The following is a 27,847-nucleotide window of genomic DNA, read 5'->3' on the forward strand; positions in this document are numbered from 1 at the left end:
AAAGCTGCTGAGGGGCCTGGAGCAGCTCTGGCAGGAGCAAAGGCTGAGAGCCCTGGGGCTGAGAGCCTGCAGAAGAGCAGCCCCAGAGGGCATCTGAGCCATGCTCAGCAAGAGCTAAAGCAGCTGTGGGGGGCAAGAGGCTGAGGCCAGACTCTTGTCAGTGGTGCTCAGGGACAAGTGGCACAAAGTGGCATCCAGGAGGTTCCACCTGAGCAGGAGGAGAAAGTTGTTTGTTGTGAGGGTGCTGGAGGCCTGGAGCAGGCTGCCCAGAGAGGCTGTGGAGTGTCCTTGTGTGGAGAGCTTCCAAGGGCAGCTGGGCACTGTGCTGCTGGGCAAGCTGCTGTGGGTGCCCTCTTTGGCAGGGGTTTGAGCTGGATGACCTCCAGAGGTCCCCTCCCACCCCACCCTGCTGGCACTCTGCCATGAAGTGCCGCAAGCTGCAACACCTTGATCTGAGCACAGAGCACCCACGTGTGGGGCCGCAGCTGAGCACAGCCTCACTCCACGGGCAGAAGTTTTGGTCCCCACAAGTGAGGGTGAGATGGAAGCAGAATGTCACACCTCAGCTGCTGCCCGCGCTGGCTCCTGGGCAAAGGAGGTCTCCTGCTGCCAGTCCTGCTGCCCTGCCCCAGTTCCCCTGCCCCCCTGCTGAGGCTGTGCGCAGTACATGACCACATTTGGATGATGTCCCTGCGGTGTGAGGCGTGTGGTGACCCCACGCTGTGCTGCTGCTGGCCCAGCCTGCACCTTCAAGGCCATCTCTGAGCTCCTGGGGGGACACCCCAGTAAGTGCTGGAGTGGACTCCCGGGAAGCCCTGAGAGCCCAGCCAAAGCCAAGGAGGGAGGAGGGGGGAAGGTGACTGTGGTGAAACTCCTGGTGAGATGAGGATGGGGGCTGCAGGCAGGGAAGCCACCAGCCTTTTGTGTGCCCACTCCCCTAATTAGGCTGCTGTTGTTCCCAGAGTTGGTATGGTGTGCTAGTGGGGGTGGGGGATTAATTATGGGTGGGCAGAGGCAGCGGGGGGCTGCAGTGGCTGAGGGGACTGCGGGGGCTTGGCTGACTCCTCCTTGATGCTTCCCACACGCTGGAATTTTCCCACAGTTGCTACTCCCTCACAGCAGTAAAGCCACAGCCTGCAAGAGGCACTTGCAGCCCTGCCAGCACAGAGCCAGAAGAGGCAGAACAGGCAGAAGAGGCAGCAACAGCCAGAACAAAGCCAGAACAGCCAACAACAGGCAGCAAGAGGCAGAACAGCCACAACTGCCAAAAGTGCCACAACAATCAGAGCAGCCAGTAAAATCCAGAACAGCCAGAACAGCCAGCAGCAACCCACCCAGCCAGGAGCAGTCAGCTGCTGTGCACAGCACTGTCACCAACAACCAACAACTGCACACTGCCACAACCAGCCACTGTCACACAGCTAGTCACAATGGCACACAGCCACTCTGGCAATGCCCACGACACTTATCTTGCCCCCAGCCCCGTACAGACACCGCAGTACAGACACCCCTGAAGCCCCCAGTACAGCCATCTCTGGCTCTCTACCCGAACCATCTCCCCGGGTACAGGTATCCTCGGGTCACTGACACCCCCTCCTCCAGTACAGACACCGCCAGGACCTCCCTCTGAACCCCACTCCGGGTACAGGCACTCCTGGGTCACTCCCAGACCCCCTCCCAGTGCAGACACCGCCAGCACCTCCCTCTGAACCCCACTCCGGGTACAGGCACTCCAGGGTCACTCCCAGACCCCCTCCCAGTACAGACACCGCCAGGATCTCCCTCTGAACCCCACTCCGGGTACAGGCACTCCAGGGTCACTCCCCCAGACCGGCACAGACACCTCTGGGTCACCTCCTGACGCCCACCCCGGCTCTCTGCCCGAACCCCCCCGGCACAGACACCTCTGGGTCACCTCCTGACGCCCACCCCGGCTCTCTGCCCGAACCCCCCCGGCACAGACACCTCTGGGTCACCTCCTGACGCCCACCCCGGCTCTCTGCCCGAACCCCCCCGGCACAGACACCTCTGGGTCACCTCCTGACGCCCACCCCGGCTCTCTGCCCGAACCCCCCCGGCACAGACACCTCTGGGTCACCTCCTGACGCCCACCCCGGCTCTCTGCCCGAACCCCCCCGGCACAGACACCTCTGGGTCACCTCCTGACGCCCACCCCGGCTCTCTGCCCGAACCCCCCCGGCACAGACACCTCTGGGTCACCTCCTGACGCCCACCCCGGCTCTCTGCCCGAACCCCCCCGGCACAGACACCTCTGGGTCACCTCCTGACGCCCACCCCGGCTCTCTGCCCGAACCCCCCCGGCACAGACACCTCTGGGTCACCTCCTGACGCCCACCCCGGCTCTCTGCCCGAACACCCCCGGCACAGACACCTCTGGGTCACCTCCTGACGCCCACCCCGGCTCTCTGCCCGAACCCCCCCGGCACAGACGCTCCCAGGTCAGCCCCCGCCCCGTGCCGGTGCCCGCGCCTGTGCCGGTGCGCGGCGGCGGGGGCGGGCGGCGGCGGCGGCGGCGGGGGCGGGCGGCGGCGAGCGGGGCCAGCCCCTTCCGGCAGCCATGGAGCCGGAGGAGCTGGGCGAGCTGGGGGAAGCGGTGCGGGAGCTCTCGGGGGGGTCCCAGCTGGGTGGGTGGGGGCTGCTGGAGCTGGCGGCGGCCAGCGGGGTGGCCGCTTGGGCCACCTGGGCCACCCTGCTGATGCCAGGCTTCCGCCGCGTCCCGCTGCGCCTGCAGGTACCGCCGCTCGCCCCCGTGTGTGACACCCCCTGCCCCCCGCCCGGCACCCCCCAGGAGCAGGGACTAACCACCCCCACTCCCTGTTCCCCCTCCCTAAATTGTGCCCCCCAGGTGCCCTTCCAGGCCTCCGGGCCCCAGCAAGTGGCGAACGCCCTGGCGCTGCTGCGGGGCCGGCGCGGCAAGACGGTGGACCTGGGCTCGGGAGATGGACGGCTCGTAAGGGCGTGCCGGGCGAGCCCGGGGGCACGGGGGTCTTCTGAGGGGGGCTAGGCTGGGGAGGGCACAGTGGAGCCCCCGGACCCGCCTGCTGGCCCACTGCCGGCTGTGGGTCTCTAGGTGGTCCTCCTGGGGGTGGTTCTGGATTGTGGAAGGTGGCCTCAGGTAGTCCTGGATAGTCTTAAGGTAGCCCTTGATGGACCTGTGTGGTCCTAGACAGCTCTAGATGGCCCTGGGTAGCCTTTGATGGTCCTAAGTGGTCCTAGACAGCCCTAGATGGTCCTGGACAATGTTAAGACAACCCTTGATGGACTTACATGGTCCTGGACAGCCCTAAATGATCCCAGCTGGCCCTAGACAGTTCTAGATGCCTCTCCTATCTGTGAGCCTGGACTATCCTAGGTGTGCCTACATGGCTCGAAACAGCCCTGGATGTGCCTAGATTAGATGGTCCTGGATAGCCCTGGATGGTCCTAGGTCATCCTAGGTAGCACCAGGTGGTCTTAGCAGTAAACGGCCATGTAGAGCCCTAGATGCCCATCTGGGCTGTGGTCCTGGGCAATCCTAGGTGGTCCTAGACAGCCCTCGATGGTTCTAAATAGATGGTCCTAGACAGCAGCAGATGGCTATAGACAGTCCTAGCTGTGGTCCTGGACTATCCTAGGCGGTCCTAAATGGCCCTAGGCAGTCATAGATGGCTCTAAACAGCCCTAGATGGTCCTAGACACGCTAGACAGACTTGGATGGCCCAAGATGGTCCTGGACACCACTACAAGGATGGTCACAGGCACCTCTAGATGGTCCTAGACACCACTAGATACCCCTAAACAGTCCTTGATGTCCTCCCTGGCTATGGTTCTGGATGATCCTAGGTGATCCTAGGTGGTCCTAGACAGCCCTAGATGATCCCAAGTGGTCCTCGATGGCTCTGAACAGCCCTGGATAGTCGTAGATGGATGGTCCTAGACAGCCCTAGGTGGCCACAGGCACCCTAGACAGACTTGGATGACCAGAGATGGTCCTACGACACCACTAGAAGGACAGCCATAGGCACCCCTAGCTGGTCCTGTCCTAGATAAGCCCTAGAAAGATGGTCTTAGTTCTAGGCAGCCCTACATGGCCCTAGAAGACATCTTCAGTCAGCAGGGCAGGAGTGAGCAGGAAAGAACCTTTGCACCTGGAAGGTGCTGAGGAGTGAGGTCACCCTGCAAGTGGAGCTGGGCCACAGCTGTTGTGCCTCAGACTCAGCCGCACGGTTCATTGCAGCTGCTGCTCTCTGCCTGCAGGTGCTGGAGGCCTACAGGCAGGGTCTGAGCCCTGCTGTTGGCTATGAGCTCAACCCCTGGCTGCTGTGCCTCTCCCACTACCGGGCCTGGAGGGCTGGGTGCCACGGGAAGGTCTCCTTCCTGAAGAGAGATCTCTGGAAGGTAACAGCATCCTGAAGCATCCTGGCTGTGCTCGGGCACCTCCAGGCCAGCTGTGCTGCTGGCCCCATGCTCCTTCCCTGACCCATGCTGCTCCCAGGAGGGGGCAAACCATCCTTTTTCCCAGGGGAACACTGGCAGCACAGCTTTGAGAAGAGCTCTTAGGTGCTGCTGACGCATGGGTGGCCTTCAGAGATAGAATTACAGAAGGATCTGGGTTGGAAGCACCTCCAGAGCTCATCCAGCCCAACCCTCTGCACTCAGCAGGGACATCCTCAACCAGATCAGGTTGTCCACAGCCCTGTCCAACCTCACCTTGAGTATCTCCAGGCATGGGGCCTCAACCACCTCCCTGGACAACCTGTTGCAGTGTTCCAGGACCCTTGTTCCTCACATCCATTCTGCTCTGCTCTAGTTTGAAGCCATTGCCCCTGGTCCTGTCCCGGCAGGCCTTTGGCAGCAGTCCTTCTGCAGCCTTTAGGTAAGCTGCAGCCAAGTACCTGCAGCCTGACTGGAAAAAACCCAGCAGGGAAGAAGGAGCTGCTGGAATGATGCAGGGGGCCATGGGAGGTTCTGCTTTCCTAGCCAGCTCCTGATCACACCAAGACATCCCCAACCCACACCTTGTGGAGCATCTTTGCTTCCTCCAGGGTTCCCAGGATGGGCTTGGAAGGTGCTCAGCCAGCCCCTCTGCCTGCTGCTTCCTTGATTCCCCTTTTCCTTCTCTTTGAAGGTGAATCTTTCTGACTGTTACAACGTGATCGTGTTCCTGGCCCCCAGCGTGGTAAGTTGGTCACCCTTGCACCCCAGATTCTTCTGAGAGAGCTCAAGAGATCATCTGGGACGGGACAGAGAGAATGCCCAGAGAGCATCACTTGGGGTGGTTTGGTGCCCAGCACTGCTTGAGTTCATAGAATCATGGAAGCACTTTGCTTGGAAGAGATCTTCAGGGTCATTAAGTCAGGGCACCACTGAGCCATGGCCCTCAGCACCACAGCTCCAAGGCATGGGGACTCCACCACTGCCCTGGGCAGCCTGGGCCAGGGCTGGACAACCCTCCTGGGGGAAGAAACTGTTCCTCATGGCCAACTTAAACCCCCCTGGGGCAACTTGAAGCTGTTCCCTCTCATCTTGTCATTTGTCCCTTAGTCCTAGCCCCAACTACAGACCAGCCCTGTGTTTTGGAAGGGTCTTTGAGTGACATGGGCCCCACCAGCCATGTCAAGAAGCTGCCCTGTGGTCCTTGGTGGCACTGCCACCATGTGCCCATTATCTAAGGCTGCCTGGCCCTGTCTGTCTTCTCTCTCCCCAGAAACCTCCCCTGGCCACCAAGCTGCTGGCAGAACTCCCTGATGAAGCTCGGGTGGTGGCTGGACGCTTCCCCTTCCCCTCCTGGACCCCCAGCAGCACCCTTGGGCAGGGGCTGGAGCAGGTCTGGGCCTATGACATGAAGGAGGTGAGGCAGGCAGCAGGGCACAGCCCTGATGGGAGCCCAGTCTGACAGCAGCCTCCTTGAGCCTGGCACAGTGGCTTGGAGCTTCTCCAGGGCTCAGCAGTGAGAGGCCTCCTCAGCCAGGCTTTTCCTGAGGGCCTGCAGCATGGCAGTCCCTTGGTTCTCCAAAGAACAGGCAGCTTGGAGGGGAAAAGCAGACCTGGAAATGCTGGAACTGTCAAGAGGATTGAAGAGCTCCACCTCCAGTGCCTCTTTCTGAACCTTTACTGCTTTATTTCCAGTGAATTTTTCCAAACAAAACATCTGCTTGGTCCTTCCCTGGGGATTTGGCTTTGCCTTGGAGCTGCAGGGTGCTCCTGGAGCCAGGGCAGCCATGACTTTGCTTTGCTCCATCATCCTTTTGGAGGTGGCTCAGGAAAGAGTTTGTCCAGCTCAGGAGGGACTTTGTCCAGCTCAGCTCCTGCTGAAGGATCATTTTGGCCCTGCTCACCTTACAGACCATTCCCTCTTCCATCTGAACAGAGGAAGAACCTTTCCCTGCCATGAAAGAGCAGCTCATCCTTTAGACCACAGTTTGGCATGAACCAGCCCTGGCCTTACCTCCTAGAAGCTGAGAAGGAAACAAAAGCAGGAGCAGAGCTAGGCCCTGAGCTTGCTTCTGGCTTGGACCAGGAACAGGAACCTGCTCCTGTAGCCCCCTGGCCTGGCAGCTGCCCCGTGTCCCAAGGTGAGGTGTGCTGGGGGAACAGCACAGTCCTGCAGGGCTCAGAGGGGAGAGGAGACTCAGCTGTCTGACTTTAGTCCACTGCAGCTGACACCAAGGCCACCTACGTGAGTCCACTCACTGTGCTCCCCAGGGGACACTCACCTGGGCCAGTGCACAGCACAGAAAGCTCCTTCCATCTAAATCCTAAGTCCTGCTGTTTCCTAAGGTGCTGCTCCTCAGAGCCGTGGTGGAGAGCTCCTGGCTGCTGGCTCTTGGCTGAATGTCCTGCCTGGAGGCCACCCCAGCACCGAGCCCGAGTGGCCCTGCGCTGCCAGCAGCCTGCTGCAGCTGGAGGATCTCCTGCTTGTATCTGCAAGGGGCAAGCAGCAGTGGCATTGCCTGTGTTAGGGACAGGCTGGGCAGAGAGGAACCTCAAGAAGATCATAAAGGGCAAGTGTAAGGTCCTGCTCCTGGGGAGGAGAAACCTCCTGCAGCAGCACAGCTGAGGGGAGACCTGCTGGGAAGCAGCTCCATGGATAAGGACACGGGAGTGCTGAGGGACAGCAAGTTCCATGAGCCAGCAATGTGCTCTTGTGGCCAAGATGGCTAATGGTGTCCTGGGGGGCATGAAAAGTGCGGCCAGCAGGGCAAGGGAGGTTCTCCTCTCCTGTTCTGCCCTAAGGAGGCCACATCTGGAGCCCTGGGTCCAGTCCTGGGCTCCCCAGTTCAGGAGAGACAGAACTGATGGAGAGAGTCCAGGGGAGGCCCCAGCTGCAGGACCTTGTCCTTGGCCTTGCTGAACATGAGGTTAATGTGGTCGTGCTTCTGAAGCCTGTGCAGGTCCCTCTGGCTGGATCCCCTCACATGTTTCACCCACAGCACTCAACCTGGTGCCATCTGCCAACGTGCTGAGGGAGCCTGCATCCAGTGTCTGTCATTGATGAAGACACTGAACATCACTGGTCCCAGTATGGACCCCTGAGGGACACCACTGGTCATGAAGGCTGGGTGGGCGCAGAGGGAAGGAGCCATGTGGCTACTCAGCCTCAGCCCCTCTGCCCTTTGGCTGCTGCCCACACAGCTGGACATGCTGCAGGGCATTGCCCATGCCAGCAGTGCTGTGGGAAGGCACGAGGTCAGGGCTGGCAGCGAGGTGGCCATGGTGATGTCAGCAGCAATTAGCCTGGGAGAGAAACACAAAGCAAAGAGCAGAAGGAGGGGGATGTCACCAGCTCACCTTGCCAGATGCTGGTCTATGTATGCCTGCAGCTCTGACACCTGCTCTTCTGCCACCAGTGCCCGAGCCAGCAGCTGACTTCTCTCCTGCTCCAAACCCTCCTGGAAAGACAAAGACATGGAGACAACAGGGAGGGCTGAGAGATGGAAGTGGCTCAGAGCCCCTCTGCCAAGTGAGCCTTCCTCACTGAGCTCTGGCATTGCTTGGGAGTAACCTATTGTGAGCAGCAAACCCACAGTGTGCTCAGGGAGAGGAGCTTTGTGCATACACCACCCTGCAGGGTGTCAGCCTGGCTGCCTGGGCACAGGGGCCAGGGCTGCCCCAGGAAAGCTTCCCAGCAATGATGGGAGTTGGAAGGGACTGCTGGAGATCACCCACTCCACAGCCAGGGTCACCCACAGCAGCTTGCCCAGGATCACAATGTTCAGGTGGCTGAAGATGAGTCAGGCTGTGCCCAGGTGGCCAAGAAGCCACCAGCAGCCTGGCCTGGATCAGTGATCACCAGCAGGAGCAGGGCAGGGATTGTCCCTCTGTACTCAGCACTGGTAGGGCCACAGCTTAAATCCTCTGGGTTCCATTTTGGGCCCCTCACTCCAAGAAGGACATTGAGGGATTGGAGCAAGTCTTGATGAACTTAAAACTCTCTTCCCACATAAACAGTTCCATGATTCAGGTTCAGATCCGACTTGAAGCAGGCCAAACCCAGACCCAGTTGGTCACACAAATGCCCAAACAGAAGCAGCAGAGTCCAGCAGTGAGGAGCTCCAAGGGCTGCTCTGCTGCTAGTGGCAGTTATAGCACAGTCTGGGGGCATCACTGGCTGGGGGCCTGCCAGCATGGACTTGATGGGCTGAGCCCAAGGCACACAGGCTCTGTGGGAAGCTTCCCAGCTCCAGACTGACACAGCTCTGAGTGAGCTTTACCTGGGTGTTGTGTGTGAACTCCAAGAGCTGCTTCCTGAGCTCTGCCCAGACCTCCTCAGCCAGCAGCCTAGGAGAGGAAAAGCAGATTCTGGTTGTGCCTAGACCTTCCAGCCCAGACCAACAGGTCACACAGCCAGAGGCTGGGCACAGCTTGTGTCCACTCAGCCATAAACCCCAACTCTCCTGGTTCCCCTAACTTCTTCAGGGCACATGGTGCTTTCTCTGTGTCTGGTCATGAGAATCACAGAGTGCCAGCAGGGTGGAGCTGGAAGGGACCTCTGGATAACATTCAGTCCAACCCCCTGCCAAAGCAGGGCACCCACAGCAGCTTGCCCAGCAGCACAGTGCCCAGCTGCCCTTGGAAGCTCTCCACACACGGATGCTCCACAGCCTCTCTGGGCAGCCTGTTCCAGGCCTCCAGCACCCTCACAACAAACAACTTTCTCCTCCTGCTCAGATGGAACCTCCTGGATGCCACTTTGTGCCCCTTACTCCATGTCCTGTCCCTGGGCACCACTGACAAGAGCCTGGCCCCAGCCTCTTGCCCCCCACAGCTGCTTTAGCTCTTGCTGAGCATTGCTCAGATGCCCTCTGGGGCTGCTCTTCTGCAGGCTCTCAGCCCCAGGGCTCTCAGCCTTTGCTCCTCCCAGAGCTGCTCCAGGCCCCTCAGCAGCTCTGCAGCCTGCCCTGGACTCTCTTCAGCAGTGCTCTGTCTCTCCTGAACTGGGGAGCATAGAGCTGGACCAGGTGTGGGTGATGAAGATATTGAACATGACTGAACCCAACACTGACCCAAATACCTGATGTTTGTTCCAAAGGTTGGCAAATCCCAGCTCAGATTGCTCCCAGGCTCTGTTCCACCTCTTCATAGAGTTGGAGCAGAATGATGGAGCAGGAGGAAGAGACCTCTCAAAACCCAGCAGCTTAGGGACATGTCAGGAAGCCAGAGAGGCATCACTGTGGGGTCACGCAAGGGTTCCAGCCCAGCATCTGTGCTGAGAGGGAGCTGCTCCTCTCCATCCTGAGCTGGTGGTGCTCCCTGTGCCTTTCTCAGGTTGTGATGCACCAAAGCACTCAGGCATATGTTCAAAATCAGCTCCAAAGAGATCAAGGGGACTGAAAACATGATTAAGCCAAACATGTGCTTGAGAGCTTTCTTGGCTCGGGGCCCAAACCACCAAGTCACAGCAGTGAGACAACAGCTGCCTGTTCTCAGAGGAGTCCCCTCCAGCTGCCTGCCTCCCACTTTATTACCATCTCCAAGCCAAGCCAGACAGAACTCTTCCATCCCCACGGCAAGGAGGGGACCTCAGAAGGACCAAGGTGTTGAGGAGCAAACAGCACTTACTGCTGAGGGGCCAGCGGGAGGGCAGAAGGCTCCTTCGGGCTGCTCTGAGGGGAGAGGAAGAACAGGAAACCATCATGGCCTCACCACAGCTCCAGCCCTCCAACGTGGCCCAGCACTTCCTACCACCCTAACAGTTTCCTCTGCCCTGGCAAGGAGGTGAAGTGCAGCAAAACCTTAAGGTTTAGGTCTCCCAGCCTCTGGAGCCTTAAGTGCATCTCCTGCAAATCAAGAGGTGGCTCTGGCCAGGCAGAACCAGCGAGAGGAGGTGGAGGTGTTCAAGGAAGGACTGGATGAGGCACTTAGTGCCATGGACTAGTTGACTGGCTAGGGCTGGGTGCTAGGTTGCACTGGATGAGCTTGGAGGTCTCTTCCAACCTGGCTGATTCTAGGATTCTGTGATCTGATTCTGGTCTTCTACTCAGTAAGGTGAAGGCATCCAGGAACAGAAAGGCTCATCCTGCCCTCCCTTACCTCTTCAGGCAGTGAGGGTCTGCTGGCTTGGCAGCTCTCCCATGCCATCTGCTACCCTTCAGCCCTCCCACAGTCCCATGACCCCCATCCATGGAGTTGCCCACGGAGCCTCCTGGATCTAAGTGTACCTCACCCTGCATGGCACCGAGGGCACCGCCTGCACAAGCTGTCTCTTCCCAAAAGCTGGAGGTGATACTGTGCTTCCCATGCCACAGGCACATGGAAGGGGCTGAATCTATGGCTACTGAGAGCCCCTCCCCAGCATCCAGCCCAGTGTCAGCAGCAAAGGAAGCTCAGGCAGCACCTGCTGCACCTCCTGCAGCTGCAGCTCCAGCTTTGCCTTCTGCTCCCGCAGCCGCTGCAGCTCCCAGGCGGTGTTTGTCAGCAGCTCAGGGTCTGTGATGGAGAAGTGGAGCTCAGCAGGGCCACAGTCCATGGTGCAGCTGCCCGAGGCACGGATCTGCTCTCGCTGGAGCCTGCAACGGGCAGCAGGGCTCAGTCCCCAGACTGGCCCAAACCACATCTGCACAGGTTCCAGGTGTGGAGAAACTGGCACAGGTTGGTGATCATAACATGGCTTGGGTTGGAAGGGACCCTAAAGATCACCCATGCTGAAGGAGGGCAGGGACACCTCCCACCGGCCCAGGTTGCTCAAGGCCTCATCCAGTCTGGCCTTCAACACCTCCCTGGGCAAAAATGTGCCAGTGTCTCCCTACCCTCACTGCAAACAATTTCTTCCTCCTCTCTACTCTCAGTCTCCCCTCTCCCAGATCAAAGCCATTGTTGCTTATCTTGGCACTCCCAAGCCTTGTCCCGAGTCCCTCCCAGCCCTCCTGCAGCCCCTTCAGCTACTGCAAGGCTGCTCTAAGGTCTCCCTGGAGCCTTCTCTTCTCCAGGCTGCACAGCCCTAACTCTCACAGCCTGTCCCCACAGCAGAAGTTCTCCAGCCTCTGATCATCTTGGTGGCCTCATCTGGACCCTCTCCAGCAGCTCCAGGTGCTTCTTGTGCTGGGAACCCAGAGCTGAAGGCAGTGCTGCAGGTGAGGTCTGAGCAGAGCAGAGGGGCAGAATCCCCTCCCTGTGCTGCTGCTCTGCCTGCTCTGGCTGCAGCCAGCACACAGCTGGCTCTGGGCTGCCAGTGACCAGTGCTGGCTCCTGGGCACTTTGGCACCAACTGACACCCCCAAGGCCTTCTCCTTAGGGCTGCTCTTGAGCCACAGCCTGGATCTGTGCTTGGAATTGCCCCAACTCAGGTGCAGGACCTTACATTTAGCCTTGTTGAACATCAAGAGGTTGCCTTGGGCCCAGCTCTGCAGCCTGTCCAGATCCCTTTACCCCTAAGCCCCTGAGCATTACACCACCCAGCACTGCTGCTGCTGGAGGCACCACTCACTTGGCACCTGCTGGCTTCTGGCCACCTTCCAAAGGAGAAGTGGGAGAGCCCAGCAGTGTCTTGGGTATTCCTAGGAGCCTTTTCCTTGAGCTATTTGTGGCTTTTATGCCAGGAGAATTTCTGCTGCTTCCCACAGCCCAAGCTGCTGCCAGAGCTGCAGAGCAGAGCTGAGCTGCAGGGACGAGCTGGAGACAGGAGTTATTTGTGGTACCTCTGCTGCTGCACCACCCAACCTGCACTCCAGCTCTCACCCTACATTCAAGAGAGAGATGGAGGATCCCTCCCTGGAGGTGTTCAAGGCCAGGTTGGATGAAGAGAAGACTCCAGGGGCACTTTAGAGCTGCCTTCCAATAGACACAATCACAGAATTGTCAGTGCTGGAAGGGACCTCAAGCATCATCCAGATCCTATCCCCCTGCCATGGCCAGGGACACCTCACACTAAAGCAGGTTGCTCAGAGCCACATCCAGCCTGGCCTTAAAGACCTCCAGGGACAAGGCTTTCACCACCTCCCTGGGTAACCTGTGCCAATGTCTCAGCACCCTCATGGTGAAGAACTTCTTCCTAACATCCAATCTGATCCTACTCACTTCTAGTTTTGCTCCATTCTCCCCAGTCCTGTCACAACCTGACCTCCTAAAAAGTTCCTCCCCAGCTTTCCTGTAGCCCTCTTCAGATACTGGAAGGTCACAATAAGGTTGGAACAATCCTTGCTATAAATACAGGCTAGGGGAGGAGGTGATAGAAAGCAGCCCTGTGGGAAAGGACTTGGGGGTGCTGGTGGGGGAGAAGCTGAACAGGAGCAGGCAGTGTGAGACTGCAGCACAGAAGGCAGCCTGGGCTGCATCCAAAGCAGTGTGGGCAGAGATGAAGAGAGGGGATCCTGCCCCTCTGTTCTGGGGAGACCTCACCTGGAGTACTGCATCCAGCTCTAAAGCCCTCAGTACTGGGAAGACATGGAACTGATGGAGCAGGCCCAGAGGAGGCCATGAAAATGATCAGGGGATTGGAGCAGCTCTGCTACAGGGCCAGGATGAAGGATCTGAGGGTTTTCAGCCTGGAGAAGACTCCAGGGAGACCTTGGAGCAGCCTTCCAGTGCCTGAAGGGGCTACAAGCAGGCTGCAGAGGGACTGTGCCCAAAGGCCTGCAGGGCCAGGGGCAATGGTTTGAAATGAGAGCAGAGCAGATTGAGATTGGATGTGAGGAACAAGTTCTGCAGCAGGAGGCTGCTGGAACACTGCAGCAGGTTGCCCAGGGAGGTGGTTGAAGCCCCCAGGTTGGAACTGGGTGATCCTGAAGGTCCCTTCCAACCCAACCCATTCAATAGTTCCTTTGCTCCACCTTCTAGCCTCTTTTACCTCTCCTGGCCAAGAGGCAGGGTGTTATGGGGCACTTCCCCTTAGCCTTTAGCAGGCAGCTGAGGAGCCAGAGCAGGCAGGCCCCAGCTCAGCCCTACCCATAAGCAATCAGCAAGTTCTCATGCTTCTTGACCAAGGTCTTCATCCGTTTCTGGTAGCCTCGTGCTGCCCTGGCCAGCTGCTCCTCCCGAGCCCTGTAGGAAGCTCTGATGCCTTGCAGCATGTTGTCCACAAAGCTCTTCATGGCAGCACCATCAGCTGGGGCTCTGCTGGGCCCTGCTGCCTTGCTGGCTTTGCTGTCCATGTAGGCCTTTAAACAGAGAAAGGGACACAAGTGAGCGAGAGCTTTGGCCCTGCTGGCTGCAGGGGAAGGGGTTGGATTAAATGACCTTTAAAGGTCCCTTCCAACCCAAATCAGGTTATGATTCTGGGAAACCCTTTCCCTGCAGCACCTAACCCATTTCCACAGGGAAATTTCCATAGGTCCAGGCATGTTTATGGTAGCAGCCCAGGGAATAGGGAATAGCTTCCTTTGCCAAAGAGCAGGAGGAGCTGACTGACTCCTGCCACCAGGGCTCTTCAGGAGAGAGAAGGAATCTGCACACTGTGGGTGATGTGCCTTGGGAAACAGGAGCTGATGTCAGGAGCTGTCAGGGCACCATTTGGCTGGGAGAGACCTTTAAGATCATCCAGTTCAAGCCTTACTCCAGCACTGCCAGGGCACCACTGAGCCATGGCCCTCAGCACCACAGCTACACAGCTCTGAAACACCTCCAGGCATGAGGACTCCAACACTGCCCTGGGCAGCCTGGGCCAGGCCTGGACAACCTTCAAGGGGAACAAATTGTTCCTCATGGCCAACCTGAACCTCCCCTGGGGCACCTTGAGGCTGTTTCCTCTTGTCCTGTCACTTGTTCCCTGGGAGCAGAGCCCAACCCCCAACTGGCTGCAGCCTCCTCTCAGGGAGCTGTAGAGAGCAATGAGCTCTGCTCTCAGCCTCCTCTTCTCCAGGCTGCACACCCCCAGCTCCCTCAGCTGCTCCTCCCCAGTTCTGTTCTTCAGACTCTTCTCCAGTTCTGTTGCCATTCTCTGGTCCTGCTCCAGCCCCTCAGTGTCCTTCTGGGAGTGAGGGGTCCAGAACTGAGCCCAGGATTCAAGGTGCTCTTGTCCTATCACTACGAAAATCAGCTGTGGTACAACCACTGATCACGAGCTAAGTCAGCTCCAGAGTTGGAGCTCTCAGTTGGACCTTTAACTACATTAATGATGTAGAAATAGAAGGCAGGGAACACAAAAATATCCTCCTGCTGCTGAAGGGAGGAGTGGCCAGCAAGGCGGGATGGACCCCAGCAGAAGGCAAGCAGTGGGAGGCAGGAGAATGAAGTGCCTGGAATATGGCTTGGATCTGGGCAAGCTAGAATGGATTTTCTCTGTAAGGATCCTAACAGGGGTGGGTCCCCAAAGCCAAACATCTAAGCTGCATTTCTAGTCCCTTCTTCCTGCCAGGCTCTCTCTCCTGTCTTGGAGATGATTCAGCACTGCTCTGTTGGAATTAAACTACTCTGGCTGTGTTTAAGGGTGGTTTGGGTGTGCTGCTTAAGGATATGGTTTAAGGTGAATCTTGTAGGGTATGGTTATAGGATGGACTTGGTGATCCTGAGGGGCTTTGCCAACCTGCATGTTTCTGTGATACTCTGAACAGTGACAGTTCCCTGAGTTACACAGTGCTAGGGGTGGGAAGGTACCTCTGGAAATCAGCCAGGCCAACCCCCTGCTCAAGCAGGGAACCCTCAGCAGCTTGTCCAGGAGCACAGTGCCTAGCTGGGTTTGGAAGCTCTCCACACAAGCACACTCCACAGCCTCTCTGGGCAGCCTGCTCCAGGCACTGAGTGCTCCAATGCACAGGACGGGTCTCCAGAAGCTCCCTTCCAGGCTGTCTGCCATTGCCAAGCCTTGAGCTGGCTCAGGAACAACAAATTTCCCCCTAGCACAGCTGTTTATGCTCATTCAGGAAGCAGGGTGGAAGCTGTAGGCCATCCAGGTGTTCCCTTCACTGCCATGGTCTGTGCTTGCACAACTGTAGTACAGCTCAGGTCGGAAGGGACCTCAGAGCTCATCTACTGCAAACCCCTGCCATGAGCAGGGACACCTCCCACCAGCCCAGCTTGCTCAGGGCCTCATCCAGCCTGGCCTTGGACACCTCCAGGGAGCTTGTGGATCACAGAATCATCTATGACCACATTCTGTGATTCTGTGATCCACAGCCTCCCTGGGCAGCCTGTGCCAGACTCTCAGCACCCTCACTCTGCAGAACTTCTTCCTCAGCTTCACTCTAACCCTGCTCTGCCTCAGCTTCAAACCATTCCTCCTTGACCTGTCTCAGACACCTTTATGAAGAGTCCTCTGCAGCTTTTCTGCAGGATCCCTTCAGGTGTTGGAAGGCAGCTCTGAGGTCTCCTCTCCAGACTGAACAATCTGATGGCAAGCTCAGGTAAAGCTGCTCTACAGATGAGCAGAAACAGGCTTTGATGCCACCATCCTGTGTGCCTCCCTTTGCATCTCAGAGCACTTGAAATGGTGGGGACAAGTTTTCTGGCATTAGGCTCTAAGTCACCATCCATAAAAGCTCTGCAAAAAAAGCATGGCAAAAAAAAGACCATGGCAGAGAATTCCTCTGTGCAGCCTCCTGATCCATCACCACAACATGAGACAAGAGGAGGCCACAAAGATGATCCCATGGCTGCAGCAGCTCTGCTGTGAGCACAGGCTGAGGGAGCTGGGGGTGTGCAGCCTGCAGAGGAGAAGGCTCCAGGGGGAGCTCAGAGCTGCCTGCCAGTGCCTGAAGGGATCCTGCAGGAAGGCTGCAGAGAGACGTTTGATGAGGGTGTCTGAGCCAGAACAAGGGAGAATGGATTGGAGCTGAGGCAGAGCAGGGTTAGAGTGAAGCTGAGGAAGTTCTTCAGTGTGAGGGTGCTGAGAGTCTGGCACAGGCAGGCTGTAGATCACAGAATCATATTCTGTGGTTCTGTGATTCTATCATCCACAGCCTCCCTGGAGGTGCCTGAGGCCAGGTTGGATGAGGCCCTGAGCAGCCTGGGCCAGTAGGAGGTGTCCCTGCCCATGGCAGAGGGGCTGGAGCAGATGAGCTCTAAGGTCCCTGCCAACTTGTGCCATGCTACAACTCTTCAGTACCAGTCTCCTCCCAGCACAGCAGCTCTTCCCAGCCACCCTGGCTGGGGAGAAGAAGGAGATGTCCTCCCAGTCACTGCTCACCATGACCCTGTCCCGATGCCTGAGCCTGGCTGAAGCTCCCACTGAGTGCTGGCCCTGCTCTGGGAGTCCTGCTCTGCACCCAAGCTTCTCAGAGTGAGTCCCAGGCAGTGGTGTTGGAGGGCTTTATCCCCACAGGTGGCTGGCAGAACTCCCAGTGGGGACAGCAGCAGTGTCCTCATGGAGCCAGCAGCACAGCTGGCAGTGGCACTGCCTGGCTTGCCAAGGGAGGTTGTCAAGGCAATGGGGACTGGAAGCCAACTGGAAGGCAGCCACAGTAAATAGGCTTTCAGTCCAAGCAATCTGATCAAGAGAAGTCCCAGCAGAGACTCAGAGACCATTTCATGTGGCTGTATGGGAAACTTGGTTGAGGAGAGTGGCTGGCACCTCCTGCCCCAGGCCACGCTGAGAGCACAGAGCTCTCTTCCAGTATGGCCCCCACTGCCTGCTCTGCTCCATGGCTCACTATGGAGGGCAAATACCCTGCAGAGACCTCCAGGATGGCCAGAAGAGCATGCTGGGGGTGGGAAGTGACCTCTGGAGATCATCCAGCCCAACCCCCTGCCAAAGCAGGGCACCCACAGCAGCTTGCCCAGCAGCACAGTGCTCAGCTGGCCTTGGAAGCTCTCCACACAAGGACACTTCACAGCCTCTCTGGGCAGCCTGCTCCAGGCCTCCAGCACCCTCACAACAAACAACTTTCTCCTCCTGCTCAGATGCAACCTCTTGGATGCCACTTTGTGCCCATTGCTCCTTGTCCTGTCTCTGGACACCACTGACCAGAGTCTGGCCCCAGCCTCTTGCTCCCCACATCTCCTTTAGCTCTTGCTGAGCATTGCTCAGATGCCCTCTGGGGCTGCTCTTCTGCAGACTCTCAGCCCCAGGGCTCTCAGCCTTCGCTTCTCCCAGAGCTGCTCCAGGCCCCTCAGCAGCTTTGCAGCCTGCCCTGGACTCTCTCCAGCAGTTCTCTGTCTCCTTGAGGTTACAGCCAAGGAGCTCAGCTTTGGCTTTTGGACCCTGCTCCACCACATCCTCGGGATGTTTTCTGGACAGAGAGCTCCTTTCCCGTGCTTCCACCTGCTGCAGCACCCCAGGATCCATGCCGTGGAGCTGTCCTGCTCAGCAGAGCCCCGGGGTCGGGTACCCACCGCAAGGTCCCTGAGGTACTGCGCCAGGCGGCAGCGATAGTCCTCGCTCAGCTCCTTCAGCCGCAGCTGCAGCCGCGAGTTCTCCGCCTCCACCTCCTGCAGCTGGCTCCGGCAGCTCAGCAGCACCTAGGGACAGCAAACATCTCCCTGCTGCCACCTCTCTCGGGCCAGGCGAGGGGCACTGAGAAGCTCCCTGAGAGAAATGTGTGTCTGTGTAGCTTCATTTGCAGGTATTCAGCTTCCTGAGAGCTGAGAAGGTGCTGGGTTTGCCCAGGAGCCCCCAGGTCAGAGCCTCTATTTCCCTGCTGCCTTCTGCCTGCAATCATAGAATGGTTTAGGTTGGAAGTGACCTCAAAGCTCATCCAGTTCCAACCCCCTGCCATAGGCAGGGACACCTCCCACTAGAACAGATTACTCAAGGCCTCATCTAGCCTGGCCTTGAACACCTCCAGGGAGGTTGTGGATCACAGAATCAAAGACCACATTTTGTGATTCTGTGATCCACTACCTCCCTGGGCAACCTGTGCCAGTGTCTCACCACCCTCACTGAAAGAACTTCTTCCTAGCATCCAGTTATCCTCTCCCCTCTGCCAGTCTAATCCCTTTACTCCTCGTCCTGTCATTATAAGACCTCCTCAGCCTTCCTGTAGGCTTCCTTCAATCCTCTCCCTCCCACCCAAGCCCTCACCTCAGTGATTTCACCAAGTCAGTGAAGAAAATTCCTCCCACCCCCTCCCTGGCAAGTGGCACCTCCCACCACATGCTGCACACCCCAGCAGAAAGCACCTGGCAGGGAGGGACACCTTGGCATCACCAACTCCCTGGAGAGGGAGATGTGTTGGAGTAGCTCAGCACAGAGGCATCCACCCACCCCCTGCCAGCTCCAGGAGAAGCTGCTGGCAGGCAGAGGAGCAGCAGGGTGAGGCTGGGGGGAGGCCTTCCCTTACCGCTGACTGCTCCACCAGCTTCTGCTGGCTGTCACCAGTCGCTGCCTTGGCCTCCTGCAGCTCCTTCTCCATCACTAGCCTGGACACACAGGAAGAAGTGGGGGTTAGTTTCATTCCTCAAACTTCTCTGTAGGTCCACTAGGAAAAGAGGATCACCACAGGATGCCAGAGAGCTCTCAGCAGCAGCTGCCAGCCCTTAGATGTTTGCCAACTAGCAGCCAGAGAAGAATGCCCTCCCAGCTCAGAGAGGCTACTTCTGCAGTGGCACTTTGCTGGGACACCAACTGCACCCCAGTCCACTTGAGGGGTATGGGGCTGGAGCTGGATTCATCTCTAGACTGTGCCATGCTTGCTGTGTTGGGTTCACAAGGTGGATTTTCAAGGGCCAGTTGAGTGCTTTCATGGATCCATAGAATCCCAGAACGGGTTGGGTTGGAAGGGACTCTCCAAGGTCATCCAGTGCCAACCCCTTGCCATGGGCAGGGACACCTCCCACCAGCCCAGGTTGCTCAAGGCCTCATCCAGCCTGGCCTTGAGCACCACCAGGGAGGCTGTGGATCTGCAATCACATTCTACAATTCTGTGATCCACAACTTCCCTGGGCAACCTCCCTGCCCCACCCTCACTGCAAACAATCTCTTCCTCATCTCCACTCTCAGTCTCCCCTCTCCCAGCTCAAAGCCATTGTCCCTTGTCCTGGCACTCCCAGCCCTTGTCCAAAGTCCCTCCCCAGCTCTCCTGCAGCCCCTTCAGCTACTGCAAGGCTGCTCTAAGGTCTCCCTGGAGCCTTCTCTTCTCCAGGCTGAGCAGCTCCAACTTGCCCAGCCTGTCCTCACAGGGGAGGTTCTGAAGCCTCTGATGAGCTTTTAAGCAGCACCAACTTTTGGGCACCCAGCCTCAAAGTCCTAAGAGCCCTGCAAACATGAGGTTTAGCTTGCAGGCCTCACTTCTTCTGAGGATGACTCCTCATTTCTCTCTCTGTATCCTAACAAAGGCAGGCTGCCTCCTTTTCATCTTCCTGAGAAGCTCGTTCTGCTTCCCCTGAGCTCCACAAAGCCCCAGGCCAGCAGCAGGAGGTGCCCTCAGACACTCACACTCTCTCTTCCAGCTTCTGCTGCTGACAGTTGTAGGTTTGCTTCAGCTTCTCAAGCTCCACTTTGATGTGCTCCTGGTCTCCAGGCAACTGAGGGACAAATGAAGAGGAAGGTGAGCTCAGTTGAGCTCATCTTCCTCTTCATTTGTCCCTCAGTTGCCTGGAGAAGAAGTTCTTGAGGAAGAAGTGAGGAGAGCCTCCATCCAGGCAGGGACAGCCTGGAGTACACCAGGAGCTGTGTCTGGTCCAGAGACAGGGCACATGGCAGCTCACATGTGCCCCCCTCCCAGGGGACACTGTCACACTCCCAGCACATTCCCAGCAGGAGCTGCTGGGTGGAGGGGACCCAAGCTGGTTTTTCAGGGGCTGCAGATGATGGGAAGGAGGCAGAGAGGATCTTCACCCTCAGCCTTCTGCAGTGTCAGCAAGAGGAAAACTAAAGTGTCCTGTGCTCAGGGTGGCCTTTAAACTCCTGCCTCTGCTCATCCAGGAAACCACAGCTGCCCTCTCCCACCTCTCTGGAGTTATTCCTGTCTAGATTTTTAACTGCACAGCTCAACAACAACAACAAAGAATGATAATAACTCAAGGCACACACCCCACCCCTAAAATCCAAGACAGCACCAGCAGATGCCAGTCACAGGAGGAATCAATCCCCTCTCTGCTTCCCCAGGCATCCAAGCAGCAGATCCCACCCCCCACACACACTCATGTTTACCTCCAGCTTTTGCTGTTGGTGCTCAGAGGGAACTGCATCTTCTGGCTGGTTTGAGCAGGAGACAGAAGGTGTCTGTTAGATCTTTGTTCCCCAAGAGCTGCTGAGAGGGCAGAGAGGTCCTTACCTTCACCCTTCGAGCAGAGCCACGCTGCAGTCTGGCTCCGGCTCTTCCCAGCTCACCAGAGGGGTCAGCAGCCATGGCCGTGGGGAGGTTGCTCTGAGTGTGGGGAAGGCTACTCCTGGTCTTGGCCATGTTGAGCAGCTCTGTGCTGAGCTCTTCATTCTTCATCACCTGCCAAGTGAAAGGAGGAGGAAAGGAGCTCTTGAAAGCCACCTCTACAGCCCTGCTTGCTGGCTGCTCTTGGCAGAAACAGGAGGCAGCAGCTCACAGCCACTCCTGACAGCAAGATTTTGTTCCTAGTTCTCTCCCTGATGTCCAAGGACAGGCAGGGAATCACCACCGGGCTCCTGGGGTATTCATAGAAACAGAATCAGGTTGGCTGGAAGAGATCTGAAAGGTCAGGGAGTCCAACTGCTCTCTGCCTCTGCCAAGGCTACTGATAGGCCATGGCCCTCAGCACCACAGCTCCATGGCTCTGAAACCCCTCCAGGCATGAGGACTCCAACACTGCCCTGGGCAGCCTGGGCCAGGCCTGGACAACCTTCAAGGGGAACAAATTGTTCCTCATGGCCAATCTGAACCTCCCCTCTGGGGTGACTCGAGGCTGTTTCCTCTTGTCCTATCACTTGTCCCCTGGGAGCAGAGCCCAACCCTCGCCTGGCTGCAGCCTCCTCTCAGGGAGCTGTAGAGAGCAATGAGCTCTGCTCTCAGCCTCCTCTTCTCCAGGCTGCACACCCCCAGCTCCCTCAGCTGCTCGTATCCAGCCCTGTTCTTCAGACCCTTCCCCAGCTTTGTTGCCCTTCTCTGGTCCTGCTCCAGCCTCTTAATGTCGTTCTTGGAGGGAGGGCCCCAAAAACTGAACCCAGTGCTCAAGCTTTGGCCTAACCAGTGCCAAGCACAGGGGCACAATCCCTGTTCTGCACCTGCTGCCCCAAGCCAGGATGCTGTTTGCCTCTTTGGCCACCTGCAACCTCACTCTCTCTGGCCACCTCACTCACATTCAGCTACAGACCCCAGTGGACATCTCTGCCACCACCTCTCCATCCTCACCGCCCTCCTGTGCCCTCCACACAGCTTCCCAAAGTTGGTTGGGATGTACAAGTGCTTGGAGCAAGTGCTGGGCAGCACAATGTCAGAGAAGGGCTACATCTCTGCCCATCTGGGCTGATGGCATCCAGTTCCGTGCAGTTGGGCTGGGCAGCATCCCTGCAGCAGCAGGCAGCCCCCAGCCCCCTGCAGGCAGCCAGATTCCAAGTCTTGCTGCTGCACAGGGACACGTTCCCAACAGATGAAGAGGAGCTGAATGAGGAAAGCTCTGTCACAGGTGATCTGCCAGGAACACTGGGGGAATTCATGTCTCCCGGGAGGGTTTCTCTGTAGATAACAAAGCTTTGATGGGGTTTATGGCTGGGGACAAGCTTGAGTAATTGTTACCATGGCAGTGAATCGGGAGGATGGGAGGCAGAGGTCATCTGAGTCATCCGTGGAGAGAATAGCTTATCAAAAGATAGCACAGGGTGGGCTGGGGGAGAGAGAAGAGGAGAAAAAGAGGCTGACAAAGAGGTGAGATATACAGCTGTGAAAGCTGACAGCTCAGTAGAGCCAGCCCCTGCTCCTTCCTGGCCCAGACACTCATCTGCAGCTGGCAGAGCCTGGCAGAGGGGCTCACAGCAGCTGCCCCACAAGGTTCGGGATGGCCTTCGCTGCCTCCCTCTGTACTCCCAAGCCCTGGCCTGGCTCTGGAGGTTTCCCTGGAGCTCGGTTCAGAGGCGTTTGGGCTCCCTCCAGGAGCGGCTTTGTGCAACCAGCGTGAGGCTGAGGAAGAAAGGAGGAGGAGGAAACAGGGAGGCGAGGAAAGGTCAGAGCCTTGAAAGGGAAGAATTTACAGCGGGCTGGAGAACAGGCACCGAGAGCCTGGCTGGCATCTTTCTGGAGGCCAGCTCCCTGGCTGGGACAGACACGGGGCCATGTGTGAATCCAGCCCTACAATGGCAGAGGGGACAAGCTGGGGACAATCCAGGGGGGCTGGGGCTGTCCCCGGACAAGGGCCCATGAATGAGCGCTCCGAGCTGCCTCTGCGCCCAGCAGCCATGACAACATATTGGCAAGGTCACAAGTAGCACTTGTAATTGGGAATGTGTAAAGGCTTCATTGTCTGCCCTTAGAAGAGAGCTGGGGAAGGGAAGGGGAGGGGGGAGGCAGAGCCACAGCCTGCTTTTCCCATTTCCTTTGGGAAAGTCCACACTGGGAAAATAATGAGCAAGAGGCCCAGGCCATGATGAGTCCCAGCCTGCCAAGCTGGAGCCTCATGTGCCTCAGGCAGGGATATTCAGCAGTCGGAGCCAAGGACCTTGGGTAAAGCCTTCAGCACATGGACTACAAAATCTCAGCACGATGGGAGCTGGAAGGGACCTCTGGAGATCATCCAGCCCAAACCCCTGCCAAAGCAGGGCACCCACAGCAGCTTGCCCAGTAGCACAGTGCCCAGCTGCCCTTGGAAGCTCTCCACACAAGGACACTCCACAGCCTCTCTGGGCAGCCTGCTCCAGGCCTCCAGCACCCTCACAACAAACAACTTTCTCCTCCTGCTCAGATGCAACCTCCTTGGAGCCACTTTGTGCCCATTGCCCCCTGTCCTGGCTCAGGGCATCACTGACAAGAGCTTGCCCCAGCCTCTTTCCCCCCACAGCTGCTTTAGCTCTTGCTGAGCATTGCTCAGATGCCCTCTGGGGCTGCTCTTCTGCAGGCTCTCAGCCCCAGGGCTCTCAGCCTTTGCTGCTCCCAGAGCTGCTCCAGGCCCCTCAGCAGCTTTGCAGCCTCCCCTGCACTCTCTCCAGCAGTTCTGTCTCCCTGAGGTTACAGCCAAGGAGTTCAGCTTTGACTTCTGGACCCTGCTCCACCACATCCTCAGGATGTTTTCTGGGCAGAGAGCTCCTTACCTGTGCTTTCACCTCCTGCAGCATCCCAGGATCCATGTGAGAGCTGTGTGCTACTGCTGCTAACCTGCTCAACCCATCCTTCTGGGAGATGTCAACCACCTGAACAGATCTCAGCTTTGACAAACATCTTGCACCCCCTTAGGGACAAGCAGCAAGCTGAAGGCTGAGCTCTGCCTCAGCAGCAGGCTGGCAGCAGGCTGGCAGCTGGCTGCATGTGCCCTGCCTCGTGCCCTGGCAGCACCCAGCACAGCCTCACAACCCTGCCAGCAGCCAGGCTCACCTCCTCCCCGGGCACTGCCATTGCTCAGCTGAGGGGAGGCAAACAGGAGCTGCCCAACAGCCACTAACTTACTATGTTTGCATCAGATAGTCATGAGCTCCTGACCTCCTGATTGTGAGCTCCTGGCACAGAATGGGTTGGACCTCCAGGGAGGTTCAACACCTCCAGGGGGGTTTTGGATCATAGAATGCGATTCTGTGATCCACAACCTCCCTGGGCAAACCTGTGCCAGAGTCTCCCCATCCTCACTGCAAACAATTTCTTCCTCATCTCCACTCTCAGTCTCCCCCCTCCCAGCTCAAACCATTGTCCCTTATCCTGGCACTCCAAGCCCTTGTCCAAAGTACCTCCCCAGCTCTCCTGGAGCCCCTTCAGGCGCTGGAAGGCTGCTCTGAGGTCTTCCTGGAGCCTTCTCTTCTCCAGGCTGCACAGCCCCAACTTTCCCAGCCTGTCCCCATAGGGGAGGTTCTCTATCCCTCTGATCATCTTCATGGCCTCTTCTGTACCCTTTCCAGCAGCTCCAGGTGCTTCTTGTGCTGGGGACACCAGAACTGGAGGCAGTGCTGCAAGGGGGGGCCTGAGCAGAGCAGAGCAGAGCAGAGCAGAGCAGTGCAGAGCAGAGCAGAGCAGAGCAGAGCAGAGCAGAGCAGAGGGGCAGAATCCCCACACATACTCCTCTGTTGAAGCTCGGCAGATCAATGCTCACCAGGGGGCTTGGCTTAGCACAGGCTTGGTAATTGGACTCGATCACCTTAAAGGTCTTTTCCAAGTGAAAGGATTCCATGGATTTCTAATAAAGGCAGACTTTAGCACTGCCGAACTAAACCAGCACATCTGGGTCTGGCCCCACATCTTCCCACCCACCACTGCTCTGTTCAGGGCCAGCACAGCGATCCAGGTCACTTGGCTGAACTGTCTGCTGGGGGAGGGAGCCTGGAGGGTGTCACTCATCTGCTCCAGCTCAAAGGAGAAGCAGGGGAGGGGGAAGGAGGGAGGGCAGAGAGGAAGATCCCTTGAAGCTGCTGTATTTTTGCCAAAGAAAGGCATCGTTCTGCCTCCTAAAGCTCGAGCTGCTGGCTGCTGAGCCACCAGTGACCAGGGGATTGTAGAGAGGACTCAGAAAGCTGCCTGCGTGGAGTGGGTTTGTAAAGCTGCTGACCCCCAAAGCAGGCAGGGCCCTTCCCTCTGAAACCAGAGCGGCTCCAGCTCCTTCCCCTGCAGCCCGCGCAAGCCATGCAGAAGAAAGGCAAACAAAGCCTGGTGGCAGCCGGGGGGCCCCGTGCCCAGCCCCGCCGTGACCCCCTCCTCCCCGCCACCGAGGGGCTGAGGGCTGGCTGCAGAGAAAGGCTCTGCCAGCAGGGTGTCCCGCGGAGCAGGGGTCAGGTGGGCTCGGCAGGGCACTGCGGTGCTGGGCAGGCTGTGCGAGCGCTGGGAGGCAGTGAGCAGGGTGCAGCAGAGCTGCAGGCACCCCAGCCCTGCACAGAGTGAAGTCCTGAGAGCAGCAGCCAAAGGAGCTGGAGGTGTTCAGCCTGGAAAAGAAGCTCATGAAGAAGTTCAGCCTGGCTCCATCCTCCTGACTTCCACCCCTGAAGCAGGAGGAAGATCCCCTCTCAGTCTTTGCTTTTCCAGGCTGAACAGCCCCAAGTCCAGGAGATCATCCACTCCACTAAGCATCCTCACAGCCCTTTGTTGTACTCTCTCAAGCAGTTCCCTGTCCTTCCTTAACCGTGGAGCCCAGAAGTGGACAAAAGACTCCAGATGAGGTCTCACCATGGCATAGTAGAGGGATAGAACTTCTCTTAACATGGAGGAACAAAGGCTGAGAGTCCTGGGGCTGAGAGCCTGCAGCAGAGCAGCCCCAGAGGGCATCTGAGCAATGCTCAGCAAGAGCTAAAGGAGATGTGGGGAGCAAGAGGCTGGAGCCAGAGTGTCCTTGTGTGGAGAGCTTGCAAGGCCAGCTGGGCACTGTGCTGCTGGGCAAGCTGCTGTGGGTGCCCTGCTTTGGCAGGGGGTTTGGGCTGGATGATCTCCAGAGGCCTCTTCCCACCCCCCTCCACTGAGCTCCTGGGGTTTGGGACAAGTGACACCCAGCCCACAAGTGCCTGGAGCTCAGGTAATTGCAGGACAGAGGCAGGAAGCCTGCAGCTCATCTCACCTCTTGGTCCAGTTGTTTGCCTAGGGCCAGGTAATTGCTCTTCAAAGTGATGTACTCGTCGGCCAGCTCCTGCCTTCTGCCCTCCAGAGCCTGCAGTCGTTCCCGTAAGGCATCTCTCTCGCTGCTGACCTGCTGGCTGGACAGCTCCAGCTCCTCCACACGCTGCTCCAGGGCCAGCATCTGAAGGGGGAGGCAGCAGAATGAAACCACGGCAGAGCTCAGCAGCAGTTCCAGGGCACACCTTTGGTCAAACAGCTTCTGACATTCTATGACTTCAAGAGACATCCCAGAATCCCAGCAGGGTGGGGTGGGAAGGGACCTCTGGAGATCATCCAGCCCAAACCCCTGCTCAAGCAGGGAACCCACAGCACAGGCCCAGCAGCACAGTGCCCAGCTGGCCTTAGAAGCTCTCCACACAAGGACACTCGACAGCCTCTCTGGGCAGCCTGCTCCAGGCCTCCAGCACCCTCACAACAAACAACTTTCTCCTCCTGCTCAGCTGGAGATGAGTTTCATGGGAGGTTCACGGTGCAGAGGGCATCAAGGGAGAGTCCACTGCTGTAGCTAAAGCTAGAAGAAGCCAAGCAAAGCAAAAGTGGATCTGAAAGCCTGGAGGTAAGCCCTGTCAGAGCTGCAAAGGCTCCTTCCAACTTCTGGATCTCTTCTTTACCTTATTTTTCAGTTCAAAGTTCTCTGTCTCATACTGCTCCTTCATTTTGTTTGTCTCAATCTGGAGATCAAGGAGGTCTTTGGACATCTAGGAGAGAGAAAGGAGTTTACCAAGGGCAAGGAACAGCTTCTGAGGCAAATAGTCTGCTGCAACAGGTCACACTGGGGGATGTGAGCTCAATACAGCACAACTTAGGGCCAGGGTTTAGTGGTGGACTTGGTAGCCTTGGGTTAATGGTTGGACCTGATGACCTTGGAGGCCTTTTCTAGCTGAAGTGATTGTAACAAACACAGCCCAGAGAGGACAGACATTTCCCACCACATTTCCCACTGCAGAGCTGGCCTCCTGTGGCTTCACAGCTCAGCTCTCTCCTGTACTTATCCAAAGGTTTTGCTTTACCTTCAGTTTTTCTTCTTCACCGAGGATGACTCTGGCAGACAGATTTGATTTGGAGCCAGCCAGCTTCCCTGTCCTCTCCTGCAGGTCTCTGACCTGCTGCAGCTCCTCGTTCCTGTCCTGCAGCTTCCCCTAGACACACAGGCAGACGCTTGGAGCCAGCCAGCAGAGCCATCCTTGCCCCCAAGCTCTTCTCTCAGCTTGCCACCTCCATCTGAGCTGGGAGGATTTCAACTGGAGAGGGCTCCCGCCTCTCTGGGCAGCCTGGGACAGGCTCTCCTCACACCAGTGCCAAACCTTTCTCCCTTCTCTCCACTCTCAATCTCCCTCTTGCAGTTCAAACCATCCCCCCTCGGCCTGCCACCACAGGCCCTGCTCAAAACTCTGTGCCCAGCTCTCTTCTGGCCCCTTGAAGCACTGCAGGGCCACCAGGAGGTCTCCCTGGAGCCTTCTCCTCTCCAGGCTGAACACCCCCAGCTCTGCCAGCCTGGCCTGACAGCAGAGCTTCCACCCTGCCAGCACTGCTGTGGCCTCCTCTGGCCCTGCTGCAGCAGGTCCCTGTCTGTGTTGTGCTGAGTGCTCCAGAGCTGCCCCAGCACTGCAGGGGAGGTCTCAGCAGGCACAGCAGAGGGGCAGAATCCCCTCCCTGGAGCTGGGAAGGGGCTGCATACCCTCACATGTCCATGATGTGCTCTGTCCCAGTACTCACCTTCTCATTCTCTGCACCACTTCCCAAATCCATGTGCCTGGAGCTCAGAAGCTCTGCAAGGTATCCACCAGGGACTGAAGAGCCAAGAAGGCTCTAAGGATCTCCAAGGCAAGAAC

General features: G+C 57.8%; 2 protein-coding genes across 5 annotated transcripts; one reads left to right on the forward strand and one right to left on the reverse strand.

The window, feature by feature from the left end:
• Positions 1–1,452: 1,452 nt before the first annotated feature.
• Positions 1,453–6,148, forward strand: ANTKMT (adenine nucleotide translocase lysine methyltransferase). The gene is made up of 6 exons (XM_064152645.1): positions 1,453–1,569; positions 2,450–2,752; positions 2,867–2,971; positions 4,258–4,398; positions 5,129–5,179; positions 5,708–6,148. The coding sequence occupies exons 1-6, from the start codon at positions 1,453–1,455 to the stop codon at positions 5,894–5,896; spliced, it is 906 nt and encodes a 301-aa protein (XP_064008715.1). The 3' UTR covers positions 5,897–6,148.
• Positions 6,099–27,847, reverse strand: CCDC78 (coiled-coil domain containing 78). 4 transcript variants are annotated; one of them, XM_064153226.1, is made up of 14 exons: positions 27,732–27,847; positions 27,026–27,154; positions 26,627–26,713; positions 25,957–26,136; positions 20,586–20,753; positions 19,745–19,833; positions 18,651–18,729; positions 17,704–17,829; positions 13,384–13,595; positions 10,838–11,009; positions 10,063–10,106; positions 8,715–8,781; positions 7,792–7,892; positions 6,099–6,924 (listed from the first exon to the last, which is right to left on the reverse strand). In XM_064153226.1, exons 1-14 carry the CDS (start codon positions 27,762–27,764, stop codon positions 6,759–6,761), a joined length of 1,653 nt encoding a protein of 550 aa, XP_064009296.1. In that variant the 5' UTR covers positions 27,765–27,847; the 3' UTR covers positions 6,099–6,758. The 4 variants fall into 4 exon arrangements, with proteins under 4 accessions (XP_064009296.1, XP_064009298.1, XP_064009297.1 ...); XM_064153228.1 differs by lacking the exon at positions 25,957–26,136; XM_064153227.1 differs by lacking the exon at positions 17,704–17,829.

This window comes from Pogoniulus pusillus, chromosome 13 (genome assembly GCF_015220805.1).
Source record: "Pogoniulus pusillus isolate bPogPus1 chromosome 13, bPogPus1.pri, whole genome shotgun sequence".
In the NCBI taxonomy this organism is placed as follows: domain Eukaryota; kingdom Metazoa; phylum Chordata; class Aves; order Piciformes; family Lybiidae; genus Pogoniulus; species Pogoniulus pusillus.

What these genes read in the sequence shown, in the direction of transcription:
- CCDC78 (XM_064153226.1), bottom strand. Translation starts at nt 27,764, where the DNA reads ATGGATTTGGGAAGTGGTGCAGAGAATGAGAAG. An exon ending in AACTTGCTGATTGCTTATGG is followed by an intron (nt 11,010 to 13,383) that starts GTAGGGCTGAGC and finishes TGCCCGTTGCAG; the next exon opens with GCTCCAGCGAGAGCAGATCC. An exon ending in AGCTGCAGGAGGTGCAGCAG is followed by an intron (nt 10,107 to 10,837) that starts GTGCTGCCTGAG and finishes CTCTCCCCTCAG; the next exon opens with AGCAGCCCGAAGGAGCCTTC.
- ANTKMT (XM_064152645.1), top strand. Translation starts at nt 1,453, where the DNA reads ATGCCCACGACACTTATCTTGCCCCCAGCCCCGTACAGACACCGCAGT. An exon ending in GCTCGGGAGATGGACGGCTC is followed by an intron (nt 2,972 to 4,257) that starts GTAAGGGCGTGC and finishes CTCTGCCTGCAG; the next exon opens with GTGCTGGAGGCCTACAGGCA. An exon ending in TGTTCCTGGCCCCCAGCGTG is followed by an intron (nt 5,180 to 5,707) that starts GTAAGTTGGTCA and finishes CTCTCTCCCCAG; the next exon opens with AAACCTCCCCTGGCCACCAA.